This window comes from Carassius auratus, chromosome 38 (assembly GCF_003368295.1).
Source record: "Carassius auratus strain Wakin chromosome 38, ASM336829v1, whole genome shotgun sequence".
NCBI classification, from domain to species: domain Eukaryota; kingdom Metazoa; phylum Chordata; class Actinopteri; order Cypriniformes; family Cyprinidae; genus Carassius; species Carassius auratus.
Window position 1 is genome coordinate 13,850,078 of NC_039280.1, and position 16,054 is coordinate 13,866,131.

Below are 16,054 nucleotides of genomic sequence, written 5' to 3' on the forward strand. Positions count from 1 at the left end.
TGCTGCATTCTGGATCATTTGCAGAGGCTTGACAGTACATGCAGGAAGGCCCGCCAAGAGAGCATTACAATAGTCCAGTCTAGAGAGAACAAGAGCTTGGACAAGAAGTTGGGTTGCTTGCTCTGACAGGAAGGGTCTAATCTTCCTAATGTTGTATAAGGCAAACCTGCAGGACCGGGTCGTTGTAGCAATGTGGTCAGTGAAGCTTAATTGATGATCCATCACAACTCCTAGGTTTCTGGCTGTCCTCGAAGGAGTTATGGTTGACGAGCCTAGCTGTATAGAGAAGTTGTGATGAATCAATTGGTTAGCTGGAATCACCAGTAGTTCAGTCTTTGTAAGGTTAAGCTGAAGGTGATGGTCATTCATCCAGCTAGAAATGTCACTCAGACAGGCTGAAATGCGAGCAGCTACCGTCGGGTCATCAGGCTGGAATGAGAAGTAGAGTTGGGTGTCATCAGCATAGCAGTGATAAGAAAAGCCATGCTTCTGAATGACAGATCCTAAAGATGTCATGTAGATGGAGAAGAGAAGTGGTCCAAGTACTGAGCCTTGAGGAACCCCAGTAGCAAGGTGGTGTGACTTTGAAACATCACCCCTCCAAGACACACTGAATGATCTGTCAGAGAGGTAGGACTTAACCCACAGGAGAGCAGTTCCAGAGATTCCCATCTTTCTGAGGGTGGACAGGAGAATCTTGTGATTAACAGTGTCAAAAGCAGCAGACAGGTCCAGTAAGATGAGTACCGAGGATTTTGAAGCTGCTCTTGCTAGTCGCAGGGCTTCAGTAACCGAGAGCAGAGCAGTCTCAGTTGAGTGGCCACTTTTGAAGCCAGATTGGTTGCTGTCCAGGAGGTTGTTCTGTCCAAGGAACATAGAAAGCTGGTTGAACACAGCCCGCTCAAGTGTCTTTGCAATGAATGGAAGCAGGGATACCGGTCTGTAGTTTTCAAGAAGCGCTGGATTTAGAGATGGTTTCTTGAGCAGTGGGCTTACCCGAGCCTGCTTGAATGCTAAGGGAAATGTTCCAGATTGAAGAGAAGAGTTGATAATGTGAGTAAGTGAAGGTATGACTGAAGAAGAGATCGCTTGAAGGAGGTGAGTGGGGATAGGATCAAGTGGACAAGTAGTAGGATGATTGGACATGAGAATTTTGGAGACGTCCATCTCTGAGAGTGGGGAGAAGGAGGATAAAGAGTGTGCATCGGTCATTGTGAAGTTTTCCTCAGTCTGCGGTGTGGAGAATTGGTCACTGATGGATCTTGTCTTATTTGTGAAGAAAGCTGCAAAGTCGTCCGCTGTAAGAGTCGATGGAGGAGGTGGAGGCGGCGGATTAAGAAGAGAAGAGAAAGTCTTGAAGAGTGTCCGAGCATCACAGCAGCTGTTAATTTTGTTGTGGTAGTAGGATGTTTTAGCTGTGAAGACATTTGCAGAGAAGGAAGAGAGGAGAGATTGATACACACTGAGGTCCATAGAGTTTTTTGATTTCTGCCATTTCCTCTCTGCAGCCCTGAGTTTAGAGCGATGTTCACGGAGAACCTCGGACAGCCAGGGGGCAGATGGGGCAGTGCGTGCTGGTCTAGACAACAGTGGGCAAAAGTTGTCCAAGCAAGATGTTAAAGTGGAGCAAAGAGTGTCCGTAGCACTGTTAATGTCCAGAGCAGAAAACTGAGAGAATGGTGGAAGAGAGGATGAAACCACAGCAGATAGGCGAGATGGAGAGAGTGAGCGTAGGTTCCGTCGAAAGGTGACCTGCGTTGGAGTGTGTGCCACTTCAGGAGTAAGTGCTAGGTTAGCAGTAATGAGGAAGTGATCAGATGTGTGCAGTGGAGTAACTGAAGTGGTGTCCACAGAGCAACAGCGCGTGTAGATGAGGTCAAGTTGGTTGCCCGATTTGTGAGTCGCTGTAGTGGACACTAGCTTGAGATCAAATGAGGTGAGCAGAGTTTTGAAGTCAGCAGCCTGGGGTTTATCTAAGTGGATGTTGAAGTCACCAAGCAGTACCAGAGGAGTACCATCTTCAGGAAAGTTTGATAGCAGCACATCCAACTCCTCCAAGAAGTTTCCCAGTGGACCTGGAGGACGATAAATGACCACAAAGTGAATTTTAACAGGGTGGGTTACAGTAATGGCATGTGATTCAAATGAACCAGTACCTGTAGATGATGGCTGAAGTTCAAATTTCCATTCTTTGGATATAAGGAGACCCGTACCTCCACCCCTCCCAGTGGTACGAGGAGTGTGGGAACAAGTGAGATTAGTAGAGAGTGCTGCAGGGGTGGCAGTATCTTCAGGTTTGATCCAAGTCTCTGTCAGTGCCATGAGGTTGAGACCGGAATGGGTAGCAATAGAGGAAATGAAGTCTACTTTGTTAACTGCAGACTGGCAGTTCCAGAGACCAACTGGAATAGAGAGCATAGTAGTAGAGGTCAGAGGGACATGGCGTAGGTTTGTCAGACAGGCCTTCCTGCGACGTACATAGCGTGCTCTCCGAGTGTTAGTAGTGATAGTAGAGATCTGAAAGCACATAGTGACTGCAAGTGTAAGATATTTGAGAGGCTATACAAAAAGTAAATAAAGAGAAAAGCAATACTCAAGTGCCCCGTCGGTGTCCTTGCTCGGTGGAGTCGCGCAGGTAGAGTCGATTGTCTTTACACTCGTCGGTCTTCACACGAGGAGGGATCACACGAGGGTTGCCTTATTCAGTTTTATTTGAAAACTGTGTGTAGCAGCAAGGCTGGAACTAAACCCTGTAGGGCTCTGGCCCTCAAGAAACCGAGTTTGACACCACTGTTTTTTTTTTTTTTTTTTTTTGTAGAACAAAGCAAACATACATAGCAAAAAAAAAAAGAAAAAAAAGAAAAGAAACTCTGTAATGCTGCCATTCAATATCTATGCAAAACCGGTATCCCATAAAGGCTTTTAAAGAACTACTCTGAATAGGAGCACAAAGAGTGTCAAATAATGGGTCTATACCGCGCAAAGCACCTGTGTCAAAGTTAAAATCCATTCTTTGCACACATACAGAAAGTTTAGTTCCGCTGCTTTTACAAGAACTACTTTTGTACAAAGGGTTTGGATTTAGAAAATTTTTCTGTAAATCATATGAAACACCTGACAATTAATTTGTGACAATGATGAGAATTAGATTTAGATGAAAGCATTTTGAAAGACTGTACACTGTGTATTTGTTCCATCAAATTATTCATGACTCAGAATGTTTCAATTACCTAAAAATTTTAACTATATTAATGAGATTTAAAAAACGCACTTACAACTAATAAAAATTAGATTCTGTATTTTATACTCTGCCCTATAACAAGATGAACAATGTTTGTATGATTTAAAATATAATGCTTATGACATGCACCCGTTATTGCTTTATATATATGAAGATGTGTCACTCTGGTCCTGCACTTGTGTCAATTACAGGGATAACATTGCAAGAAAATCAAATAGATGCTAGTCACACAATTACCCTATTTTATGGATTACCGTAGATCTAAGGACTTCATGCTACTGTACCATACTTTGTATTATGACCAAAAGAATGGCAAAAACTCTTTAGACCACATTAAAGCTGACTAAATGAGACACAGAAGTTAAAAAAGAGAAGATGTCTTTGATGTTTTCAGGACATTATTATAACCACGAAAGTCCGGCATACACGACTGCACAATGATTTCTGTAACAACAACGACATATACAAAGTATGTTTGTATACATTACATTTGTGTACATGTATAGAGGTTTTCACGCTAAACTCAGCCATAAAGTTATATATTGTTAAAAGTGAGTCACGCCTTTCTGTAAATTTCACTCAGACCTTTTCAAGATATGTTTGTCCTTCATGAGTTCCAGAGCTATTTCCACTACATTAGCACAGTCCCAGGTGTGTTTCTTACATGTGTCAGGAACTTGATTATGTAAGATGATACAGTTAGGTTAGTGGATCTGGGCCAGCTCTATTTTGCTGGTAATAGTTATTTTTAGGGGAGAGGGAAAGAGGGCAGTTGCTGCTGTAGGCTGGAATATGTCGAAATGAAAGTTGTCCCAACATCCCACCCTCTTCTGCAGCTGTTGCATTCCAGCCGACCGCCGAGCCAACGTGGGAAACCTCCTTCACTTGTTATAGTAGCAACTGCGGTTGCAGTATTTCTAGTTGATTATTACAGTAATGGCAATGAAGCAGTAACAGAGTGCTTGTGTTTTTGAATGAAAATAACTGTAAAATAATTAATCTTTGTTCCATGCTTCATGCACAGTGACTTGATTAAGTTTGAAGGCTCTAAAGCGCTAATGAGATGCCAGTGGTTGTCGGGGTGGAGAATGCATGAGTTAGTTGATCTATTGTGTTATGCATAATGAAAGGTCATAAATAGATGGCGCCGTTTCAAATCCAAGAAGCAGTTTAGGTTTCACACCCAGAACCAGATGTAAAGTTCACCTAGGTCCACCTCACTGGAGCACTTTCAAGAGTTTCTGGGTTGCAGGCCAATCAGCTGAAAGCATACATACCCCACCTCCTAAACATCCTTGTCTCAGTTAGCCATTGGCTGATGCATTTCACTCCTTCGTGCTTATCAAAAGAGTTTACCTTTAAAAAAAAAATGGGGCAGGGCAGGGCAGGTGACAACTTGTGTTTATCACCGTACACCAACCAGCAGCACCCACGTACATTTTATACCAAGAGAGCGGTAACAAAATATAAACAGATGCTTGTCACCTCAACTAACCTCAACCTTTCAACCTGTGTATTTCTCCCATAATTACATCATTTTGATACAAAGACTAACAAACAGATTTAAAGCAAATGCATCTATCCAGTTTTTATATACAATATATTCTATCTCTCAACATATTATGTTATGCATTACACATTATGTTATTATTATGTAAAAGTATTAATTCTCTCTCTTGCATGCAGCAGAAGCAACAATATCTCCCGAGCAAACTGAAATGATGCACCTCATCCACACCAACTGGAATCATATTCTAAATAAAGGGATGATGATTAAATTACCATTTTCAATGAATGAACCTGGTTGAAAAGTATGAATCAAAAGAATAAAACACTCATAAATGCCCACAAAAGGAACACCTGTAAGCAAAGCCACAAACAAGTCAGTAATTCTTTTGAACAAGCTACAGAGTTCAGAAACTGATGATGCTGGAAAGGTGCACCAGTCGACAAAGCTCTGCGTAACAGGCCTATGTGGGTGAGTGATACAGAAGAAGCCAAATTTGAAGTTTGCCAAAAAGCCCATTAGCAAGCTCTTGTGGTCAGATAACCACAAAACAAGCTTTTCTTTAAAAAATTAAAAATAAAAATAAAATCCAAACAATGACCAGACTATAAAATATCCAAATTACAATATAGTGTTGACATTCCTTGGTAGAACGACTATATGTCTTGTTGAAATCAAGCAAGAATCTATGGAAATACCACTGGAGAATGTCCCACAGTCTTTTGAAACTATAGCGTGGGAGAAAGTTAATCTTTTAGCTGGACAATGATCTCGAACACAAGGACAACTGAACACTCGGGTGACACATGAAACAAAGGTGAATGTCCTACAGCTGACCCCATCACTGTCCAGTTGAGAAATTGTGGCGTTTAAAAAAAAAAAAACTGACTTAGGCCATCCCAGTAAACTCTGTTCGGAGGAATGGGTCAAAGTCATATCTAGACAGCCTGTCACATCCTTATGCCAAAAGATATAGCTGTTGTCACAAATTATTATCATTTAGTGATTAATTAATTTTGAGTTTCAGTACCTAATATATTATTGTACATGAATTTTAGGCTCAATGAGAGAACTAGAATACTGAATATCATATATACTAAATAAACATTTGGTAACTATTTTGTTTACAGACCAATTCTCACTATTAACTAGTTGCATATTACTAGCATATCAGCTGTTTATTACTACTTATAAAGCACATATTCTGCATGACCATTTTTTAGTTCCCTTAACCCCACTCCTAAATTACTACCTATACTAACTTTGCACCAATATCAGAGTTTATTGTGGCGAAAGTTGAAACCGATCCCCAGACTAAAGTGTGACCAAACATTTAATATACAATTACAATTAAACACTAAATTAATTTAGGCTCATTTAAGTAAGGAAATCATAAGTCATAAGTAATAAGTAATTTCTGAGTCAAACCAAATTCATTTGAAGATTAAACTATAACTCCAACAAGAACAGATCTTGGAGTCAGGATAATGGATAGGTCTATATTTCTAGGAAATTTTATGGACATGAATAGTTCTGTCGTGTGTATTCAAGAGTGGATCAATCATACACACAATACGCAGGATTTGCATTTGTTCCCTACTTGCATTTGTTCTCTCATCTTGTTTGGTTGAGTTTGTTTCTGACCAGATTGTTGGGCCATCTCTGAACAGCTACCACATATCTACTCATAGCTAAAGGATCATAGTCCAAAATTTAAGGTCTCACGTGCTCACCTGTTTGTCAGTGTGTAGTTTACATGAAAAAAAAAAAAAGAATCAATGCTCATTTTCAGTCTTTTTTATGTTTAGTTAATTAATTTATATTGTAATGATTATTGAAATAATTGTCTTCAGTTGTTCAGTGGAAAAATGTCAGAGGACCTAATTATGTTTTTGTTGTTATTGTTTTTTCAGAGTTAATCTTTTATGCTACATATTGAGTTCAACAAGAAACTGACCTTTGTCTTGCCATCTCACTTCATTGACTCATTTGTTCATTGCCATGAGAAAAAAAAAATTGTTCATTTAACACCAACTGAAAAATTATAATATTATAATGCTTAAGTTAAACACATCTGTTCACAGATACGCATCTATACATTTATTCAGCATCTGTGCCGTCCACCATCACAGGTCAGCCAGTTCAGTAGTTATTTAGGTCATTCACATAGGTTCCTATAGATTTTGTTTGTCTTTCTGCTCAAGCATAAAGGTTGAAGGTTTAATCCCATGCGTGGTCACCTAAAGAACTGGAGAGTAACTAAGATCACAATCCTGCCCACAATTCTCAAAATCATGTATTAAAGCTCTTGAAATATTTAAAGATTTTAAGAGAAATGTAGTGGTGGGCAAATCAATCAAATAAATGAAATCATAGAATGAAGCAGCAAAATAAAATGTATACACATAAATTCTGTACGCTGTTACAATAATTACATTAATTTTGCAAAGTTTTGATCCACTAGGTCTTCCTTATTTGACGTTTTAACCTTTGGTAAAATCCTGGCTTGACCCATATTGCAGTTTTGAAGCTTTGAAAAGGAACTTTTAATTGAGAATGTGGAAATCTTCAATCAACAATTGACTGCAGAATGCAGACAAAGACAGTTAAAAATTTAACAAAGATCACAACAGCATGTCTTGGAACAGACCCCGATTGTTATATATAAAACCATTATGTTTTTAAAGGGTTTTGGAATGCATTTATTACACATCCACAAAGAATAAATTTTAGCCAAGCACACACTTTTTCAAACGAGAGGAGTGCTGTATCATCCAATCACATCTGCAGTTAACTTCACCACGCCACACTTTAGATTTGATATTACTGGACATAACTTTTCCACAAATTTATCATTAATCACCTTCAGGTCTGTTTGTAAGCACTCCTGCCCTGATATATATATATATATATATATATATATATATATATATATATATATATAGATAGATAGATAGATAGATAGATAGATAGATAGATAGATAGATAGATAGATAGATAGATAGATAGATAGATAGATAGATAGATAGATAGATAGATAGATAAATAGATAGATAGATAGATAGATAGATAGATAGATAGATAGATAGATGTTTTGAGGATGATTTCTAGCCCACAAGTGTCCACTGAGAGCAGCAGCCATCCCACCCCTAGGAAACCTTCCTATGACAGAGCTGAGCACAGAAGGGGTTAAAAGAGAGTTTCTGAAAGTTTGAATCTCCTCCCCCTAACCAACACCCCCTGGAATGGTCTGCCCCACTTGTTCACATGACACGTGTGTGTATGTGTGTATGTTTGTGAGTGAGAGAGTGAGTAAAGCTTAGTGTGTGTGTTTTCTTTCTGCCATATATAGGGGCAAACTTGCTTCGAGACGAGGTTGTGTGTTATATAGTCTGTGATCGATCTGCAAACCTCTCTTTCTTTCTATCATTCTTTCTTCTATACCCCCAGGACTATAAGGAGCTCTGCATACTTGGCCTGCTTTAGCCAAAGCTAGAGGAAAAATTTCTGAGCACTTGATCGATTACTTTGTCCTCTTGATTTCGAAGATCTGTTCAGTTGCTGGCAAACATGGAAGGAATGAATGATGTTCATGATGACGGATCCTTCATGTTCACCTCAGAGTCTGTGGGAGAAGGGCATCCAGGTGATTTTTTAAATCTGAACTTATACATTTAAAGTTTGTAGTATGCACTAATACAGATTTGCATTCTGGACCGGGGTGCTTGCATGGAGAACAACCCTAAAAAAACATGTACTGGACTAATTCACCTGCCTCGACAAATCATTGGCGGATATAGAAGTGGTGAGCTGGTTTAGCAGCAGTTCGTACAGAAGTAAGCTGCTTAAGCAGCAGTTCAATGGGGTTCATTCACACTTTCAGTAGAAAAACTTCCACAGTACCATGTGCTTATCTGGTATTTAGCAGTGAAAATGTAGTAGACAAAAATAGTCAATTAGGGGTCATGACTTTTACATACAGTAGGTGTTAAATTACTGCATATCATTTGGAGGCTTTTCTCAGTTATATTTACTATGCAGTTTTGAACTTACTGATACAGTGAATGGTTTGATTATGACAGCGTCCCATGGCTATATAGTGAGTCAATTTTAGGTGCACCTGTTTGCCAACAGGTTTTGTTTCGGTAGTTACTTCTATTTCATGTGGGAACTTGCCAGACCTCACATATCTTATCAACCATATTGCGGTTCTCTCATGCCATGCTGCAAGGCCAAAGTGCTGTAGACATTTTCAAATGCTGCACTCCTGAAAAATGCTAAGTCAGTTTGACTGGCACAGTGCATTTCACAATACATATTTCAAAGCTTCTTTCAAGCTTAATGACTCTTAATAAGTTTTAATGACTTTTAATCTAATCCGGTCTGGTTCCTCCTAGACAAGTTTTGCAACAGTGCAAACTAACCTGTCTGGTTCAAATGAACAAAATGAGAGTCTTGCTAAACATCTCCCATCAGCACATATTTCAGCAGATCAATCAATAGGTGTGCATGTGCAAGATGCACAAAAAAAATCTATTCCATAATGCTCCAGACTGAAGCGATATCATAGATTCGACTTGTTTGTCTCATATTATCACCTGAGATGTTGTTTTGGACAGTGTATTTTCTGATGTAACTCACCTAAATGGTTGCCTAAGCTAGCAGCCCAAATATAGACTGAGTGAACGATTCTGAAAGGAGAGGACCACTGGTATTGTCCTCCAGCTGCTCAGCTGAGGTTTTGCTTTTTGTTGGGATTCCTGTGTCCTACAAACTTTGTACAAGAGAGGCATTAAACTGAAACTTTTTTTTTTTGAAACTCCACACTTGAACCTTCATCTGAGCCTTTACATAACTTTGTTTCATAATGATGTGATTTCGTTAATAGATAAAATCTGTGACCAAATAAGTGATGCAGTTCTTGATGCACACTTGAAGCAGGACCCAGATGCCAAAGTGGCCTGTGGTGAGTGAACATTTTTAATCACAAACAAAATAAAGGCTTTCTCTATAAACATGTCTGTCAATATATTGTTTGAAAGTTTATATTCCAACAGCTGGTCACTTATCTTGACTCTCGTGCAGTTATAGAGTTACCATTTCTTGTACTCTTTCAGTTTCAAGGGCATTTAAATGGATAACATCTCCATTTCTAACCTAGCAATGGATTATAAAATGGCAAATTTCCTTTGTCGTGGGTCATTGGACTGATTAAGGTTGTTTTAATCATCAGAAACTGTTTGTAAGACTGGCATGGTACTTCTCTGTGGTGAGATCACATCTCGGGCCAACGTTGACTACCAGAAGGTTGTGCGAGACACCATTAAACACATTGGTTACGACAACTCTGAAAAAGGTCAGGATCAATACAAATTAAGATTTTCAGTACACCGCTTAGTACTTCAAATCTTTACTAACTCATTCACCATACATGTCCACTCTTTGCTCTTCCATCTGTTTAGGATTTGACTATAAAACCTGCAATGTGCTGGTGGCTCTCGAGCAGCAGTCTCCTGATATAGCGCAGGGTGTCCACGTTGACAGACATGAGGAAGATATTGGAGCTGGAGACCAGGTCCGAACACAACGGATGTGCAGAAATGTGTTTGAGCACATCGTTTGAGACAAATATCCTCATATTGCATTTCCGTTGTGTCTTAGGGGCTCATGTTTGGTTACGCCACTGATGAGACGGAGGAGTGCATGCCACTCACTATTGTCCTCGCTCACAAACTCAATGCCAAAATGGCTGAGCTGCGGCGGGATGGCACCATCCCATGGCTCCGCCCAGACTCAAAAACTCAGGTCAGCAAAATAAGACTGAAAAACCTAAATATTATATGTAGAGTAAAAAAAAAAAGTGATTATTTTTGCCTATATAAAATATAATTGAGTCTTCAGAGCCACAATGTGCAGGTTCAAAGCCCCTGACTGACACTGACCATGCTATCTTATCAGCTGAGTGTTCATTGAACCAACACATTGGCCAATAGGTGGGCCTTGCGTTTCCCAGTGGAACAGAGGACACGGCTGTGCACCCGTCAATCTCAGGAGCATGCCAGCAACTCAAGCTGGGCAGCTCTCAGGAAGCTGAAACCTCTGGTCTATTTTAAAGTTCTGCCATTTTCAGACCATACAGCAGGAAACGTCCTTCGCATTCCCTATGTCAATTGAAATGATGACTTCAGATGTTTTCCACAACTTCAGGTCACTGTGCACTACAAGCAGGAGAACGGCGCTGTGATTCCTTTGCGTGTCCACACAGTGGTCATCTCCGTCCAACATGACGACTGCATTTCACTGGAGGAGCAGCAGCGCATTCTGAAGGAGAAGGTCATCAAAGCTGTGGTGCCAGCGAAATATCTCGACGATAAGACGGTCTACCATCTGCAGCCAAGTGGACGCTTTGTCATCGGAGGGCCTCAGGTGAGCACTTTCAATGGTTCAAACGGTTGTGTGAAACACTGTTGTATAAAGAATTTTAAAGGTTTCATTCTTCTTTTTTTTTTTATCAGTGATTAAATTTCCACCCTTATGTTGTTTTAAACCTTTATGCTGTTTTTTTCTACAGAATGAAAGTTTTTGAAGAATCTTTGTGCAGCTTTATCAAAAAAAACAATACAAAGCAATACAAAGAATACTATTCCTTGTGAGAGGAACACGCAAAAATTAAATCATTTTTCAGTGAAAATCTTCACCTACTGTACTGTATATCAAAGCTATCGCGCCAATTTCATTGACACCACAACACTGGTTCTCATGTTCATTGTAGCAGAACATAGTGAGCCATTTCCAATCTGCACTAACACAGACTAGACAAACTTCTATGAGGTCAAAAGCTGTTTCATAATTCTTCACAAAATTCTCCCTTTGTTTTTTTTTCACAGAAAAACATAACTAGTTAGGAATTACATCAGGATATAGAACTTTTTTTTAAACCTTATAAAATGTTTGCTCTTCAGGGAGATGCTGGTGTCACAGGTAGGAAGATTATTGTGGACACATATGGTGGATGGGGGGCTCATGGTGGTGGAGCATTTTCTGGAAAGGACTACACCAAGGTGGACCGCTCTGCTGCCTATGCTGCACGCTGGGTGGCTAAGTCTCTGGTCAAGGCCAAACTGTGCAGAAGAGTGTTGGTTCAGGTAAGACAAAAGTGTTGACATCTAGACAAAAAAAACTGATCCACATTATTTACCAATTTGATCTGGATCCTTAATCTAATGGGGTCAGCTGGTGTCTGGAGCAGGTTCATGAATATTTAATGTGTTCTGTAGGTGTCTTATGCCATTGGAGTCGCCTACCCTCTCTCAATCTCCCTTTTCACCTACGACTCATCCGAAAAAACTGAGAAGGAGTTGCTACAGATTGTCAACAAGAACTTTGACCTCCGACCAGGTGTCATTGTTAGGTAAGCAATCAATAAGATAATACGTTCTTATTATGTTCTTCTACTTTAGGGAAGGAAAACAAAATTTTATGTTTTTCAGCCTTAAAACACAAAGGTTAAGTTCAGTAATTTATGCAGGTGAGTTAAAATGGAGGGAGGGAAGCAATATTTATGTGGAATTTAGTACACTAAAATAAGGGGTAATTAAGGGTTATTTTTCTGCTATAACATTGTTTTTAAAAGTGCCATGTAATGTTATTAAATAAAAAATTGAATGTATGCATTTAGCAGATGCTTTTATCCAAAGCGACTTACAGTGCATGCAGGCTATCAATTTTTACTTATCATGTGCTCCCAGGGAATTGATCCACCAACCTTGCGCTTGGTAACGCAATGCTCTACTACTTGAGCTACAGGAACACTATGTTATAGTGACCGTGATTTCACCAAGTACAACATGTTCCTGGATCAACATCCTTGTTGATCCTGGAACAACATTACAATCAACCAATCAGAACTGAGGGATAACTTTTCAGGAAATATATGTTTTAGGCTTACGATCAGGGTTAGGTGAAATAATGGAAAAATGAGGACACTATTGTAATACAATATTGTGAATTATTTTCACTTGAGCATGTAACTTAGTTCAAGTTCACATGTTTGCACTATTTTGGACAGATTCAAAGATATAATATTACAAATGTGTGTGTGTGTGGGGGGGGGGGGGGCATGTTTTTGTGACATATCAGGACACAACTCTGTATAATGACATGGGTATGACACAGGTATTACAAGGAGAGGGTGACTTATGAGGACATAAGCCATGTCCCCATTTTTCAAAATGCTTATAAATCATACAGAAAGAGTTTTTTTTTTTGAGAAAGTAAAAATGCACAAAGTTTCCTGTGAGGGTTAGGGGTAGGGTTGGTGAATGGCGATAGAATATACAGTTTGTACAGTATAAAAACCATTACGCCTATGGGATATCCCCACTTTTCACAAAAAAAAAAAAAACGTGTGTGTGCACGCGCCTGGTATTCCCTTCCAAATATCCCCACAAGGAAAGTAATACCAGTAATTTTATTTTATTTTATTATTGCTCCCCATGAGGAAAATAGCTTATAAACCATACTATATATATATATAAATATATATAAAAATTATACTACACCCATTGGTATAAAAACTATAAAAACTATTACATCCATTGGAATTCCCCTTAAAACATGAACTTTTTCTTCTTAAAAATATGTGCATGAAACAAAAAACTCAGAAATACACTGATTACAATCCTGGTCAATCTCATAGTAGGCTATTATGTAAACATGACATTTCCAGATATTTCCTCCAGGGGGAGTATCGCAACCACCAATACGCCTAAAAGGGAGCCTTAGGTCTCTGCAGAACAAAAGTGGGCGTTTATCACCATGTGGGTGGTTTCAAACTGCTGGGTGTTTCTGAATCATGCAATCTAAATGATCCCCCTTACCCAACCCCACCCCTAAACCTAACGTCACTATTACATCAACCAATCAGGTATCATGGTGTAAAAACACCTTGATCTTGTAGCTCCCATTACTTTCCTGCAGAGACCTATACTTGGTAAAAAGTGGTTCTATAATGCATTAAGCGTCTTTCAAAAAGTAACGATGCACTTAATTTTTTTTTAATTAATTACAGTTTTGATGTAAGTAGGATTGAAGCAATGGCTGTTTGGTGAAAATCTAATAAGCTCAATTTCTACTTGACAGGGACCTGAACCTGAAGAGACCGATCTACCAGAGCACCGCGTGCTACGGTCACTTTGGCCGATCCGAGTTCCCCTGGGAGATGGCCAAGAATCTCAAGGTTTAAACCGAGAGGCGCGCGCGAGTCTTACCTTCAGTCATTCAGGCGTTCCTCTCTCAGCTGATCTTAGTTCTCTTCCCACATATGCTACATTTCAGATTAGACGAATATATATATACTGTAGGCTAAATGTCAAGATTGATCAATTAAATCTGGTCTTTTATTTAGAAGCCTGTCGTGAAAGGATACCGTGACACTCATGACAATCTATCATTCCTTCCGTGTTGCCAACTGATTTTCAGGGGGAGTTGCTAAAGGTAGATCGATTTGTAGCTAAAAGTTGTAAAATGACGTTGTGACGTCATCGCACGATGATGTCACTGCATAACCACGACACAAAACACACAACGACATTATTCAAATCTCAACAAAAAATGTTATTTGTTCATAGAAGTATCATAAACATAAAATATTGTAATTTTTAAAAGTCACAAGTAATATCTTTATGATCAGATTTTTTTTTACAACATAAAATTATTGAACAGTTAGCCTACACATTTTATGTATTTTCTAATTAACTAGTAAAATTGCACATTCTGAGCAAATTTTCTTACAGTGTACCTAACTGGACAACAGTTAAATATACAAGCTAATGACTTGCTGTAGAAGCAAATGATAAATGTGCATTTATTATTGACCAATTGGAACTAGCAACTTAATGCACAGTTGATGTTTGTACTGTTAGGCATCTCTCTCCAGCTCTCTCCAGGCTGATGTGCTGCTTGACTGGCTGGCTGTTCAATGGTTTCATGTTTTTATGTCATTTAGATGAAAATATGTGCCTTTTTTTTTATCAGAGTCACTTTACAAAAGTTGCTAAAAGTTGCCAAAATCGTTTTTTTTAAATAGCAAATTTTGTTGCTGGGTTGTCTGAAAAGTTACTAAATCTCTACCAACAAAATAGCTAAATTGGCAACACTGCATTCCTTAAAGCTAAAGTGCGTTCTAGCCTATATACCAGCTTAGAATAGGGAGAAAACCTTAAGTAATCAGCTCATAGTTTGATTACCTTAAAAAGTGTAAGTACTGTGAGTCTGTGGTGCTATCAAAACATTACTCTGTCAGCAGCAACACTGGCGAGAGTTTTGGGCGGGAATATCTGTTTTTCTGATCAATGGAAGAGAGCTTGGGAAAACTGCAGTGCAATTCTGTTTGGTGCCACTAGTGCCTCACAAAAACACATTTCATCTTACTTAAAATGATTTAAATCATAATTATTCAGTTTTTACTACACTGTAATTTCTGTTAATTTTTTATGAGCCAAATTAACTATTTAGTCAGTTTCTCATTGTGGCTGTTACAGCAGTGTGTTGCGAAGAGTTTTAAGCATATTGTGGACCATTTGGGAGCTTTAGGTTTTATAAGTTATACAATCTGAGAAACATATTCCTTGCATCATATATTTACAGTCTTAAAAGGGTCTAATTTGTGTGCCTCTTTCTTGCATCATAAGAACATTATCTTATTATGCTTCATTTTTTGACTGCATTATCTCAATAATGTTTGATAATGGCAGAGGGATACTATGAGAATATTGTTGTTTACGTGTACAGATCCTGTGCTGGTCTTACATTAATTGTCACCCCTGGAGAGTGAGCATATGTGTGTGTGTGTGTGTGTGTGTGTGTGTGTGTGTGTGTGTGTGTGTGTGTAGCCTACTTTAGTCATGAACAAAGCCAGATTATGTTGCACACTTGAAATGTGTGTGAAAGACACTCATTTATTTTCTTTAGACTTCTGGGAGTTCAACAGAGGCATTAACCCTTACAAACACTGTAAACCAACTTCTTACTGTTTTCTTTCAGATTTTCGACTTTTGTCTTTAAGATTGAATTAAGAATTTGACATGTAAATAATTGTGAATAATTAAAGTTGAAGAAAATTCTTCATATATGTATGGTGTCAGTATGGATGTCTTTAAACAATGAATGACTCGCTTGTGAGTTAATATGCCATCCAATCATTCCATTATGTTGCATTATGTGCAAATAATATGTCTACTACACAGTTTTGCAATAGGTCAGCAAAAGCTGAAGCGAAACACTTGATAAGTCAAACAAACTCGAAG

The 16,054-nt window shown here is 38.8% G+C and overlaps 1 protein-coding gene across 1 annotated transcript; it reads left to right on the forward strand.

Annotated features, from left to right (window-relative positions):
* Positions 1-8,037: 8,037 nt before the first annotated feature.
* On the forward strand, positions 8,038-15,877 carry LOC113057151 (S-adenosylmethionine synthase-like). The gene is made up of 9 exons (XM_026224275.1): positions 8,038-8,394; positions 9,637-9,714; positions 9,982-10,104; positions 10,211-10,323; positions 10,410-10,553; positions 10,956-11,174; positions 11,711-11,893; positions 12,026-12,159; positions 13,890-15,877. Exons 1-9 carry the CDS (start codon positions 8,319-8,321, stop codon positions 13,990-13,992), a joined length of 1,173 nt encoding a protein of 390 aa, XP_026080060.1. The 5' UTR covers positions 8,038-8,318; the 3' UTR covers positions 13,993-15,877.
* The last annotated feature ends 177 nt before the right edge of the window (positions 15,878-16,054 follow it).

Excerpts from the sequence above, each read along its gene's own strand:
- LOC113057151 (XM_026224275.1), top strand. The coding sequence starts at position 8,319 with ATGGAAGGAATGAATGATGTTCATGATGACGGATCCTTCATGTTCACC. Across the intron at positions 10,105-10,210 it reads TTACGACAACTCTGAAAAAG|GATTTGACTATAAAACCTGC; the intron begins GTCAGGATCAAT and ends CCATCTGTTTAG. Across the intron at positions 11,175-11,710 it reads TTGTCATCGGAGGGCCTCAG|GGAGATGCTGGTGTCACAGG; the intron begins GTGAGCACTTTC and ends TTTGCTCTTCAG.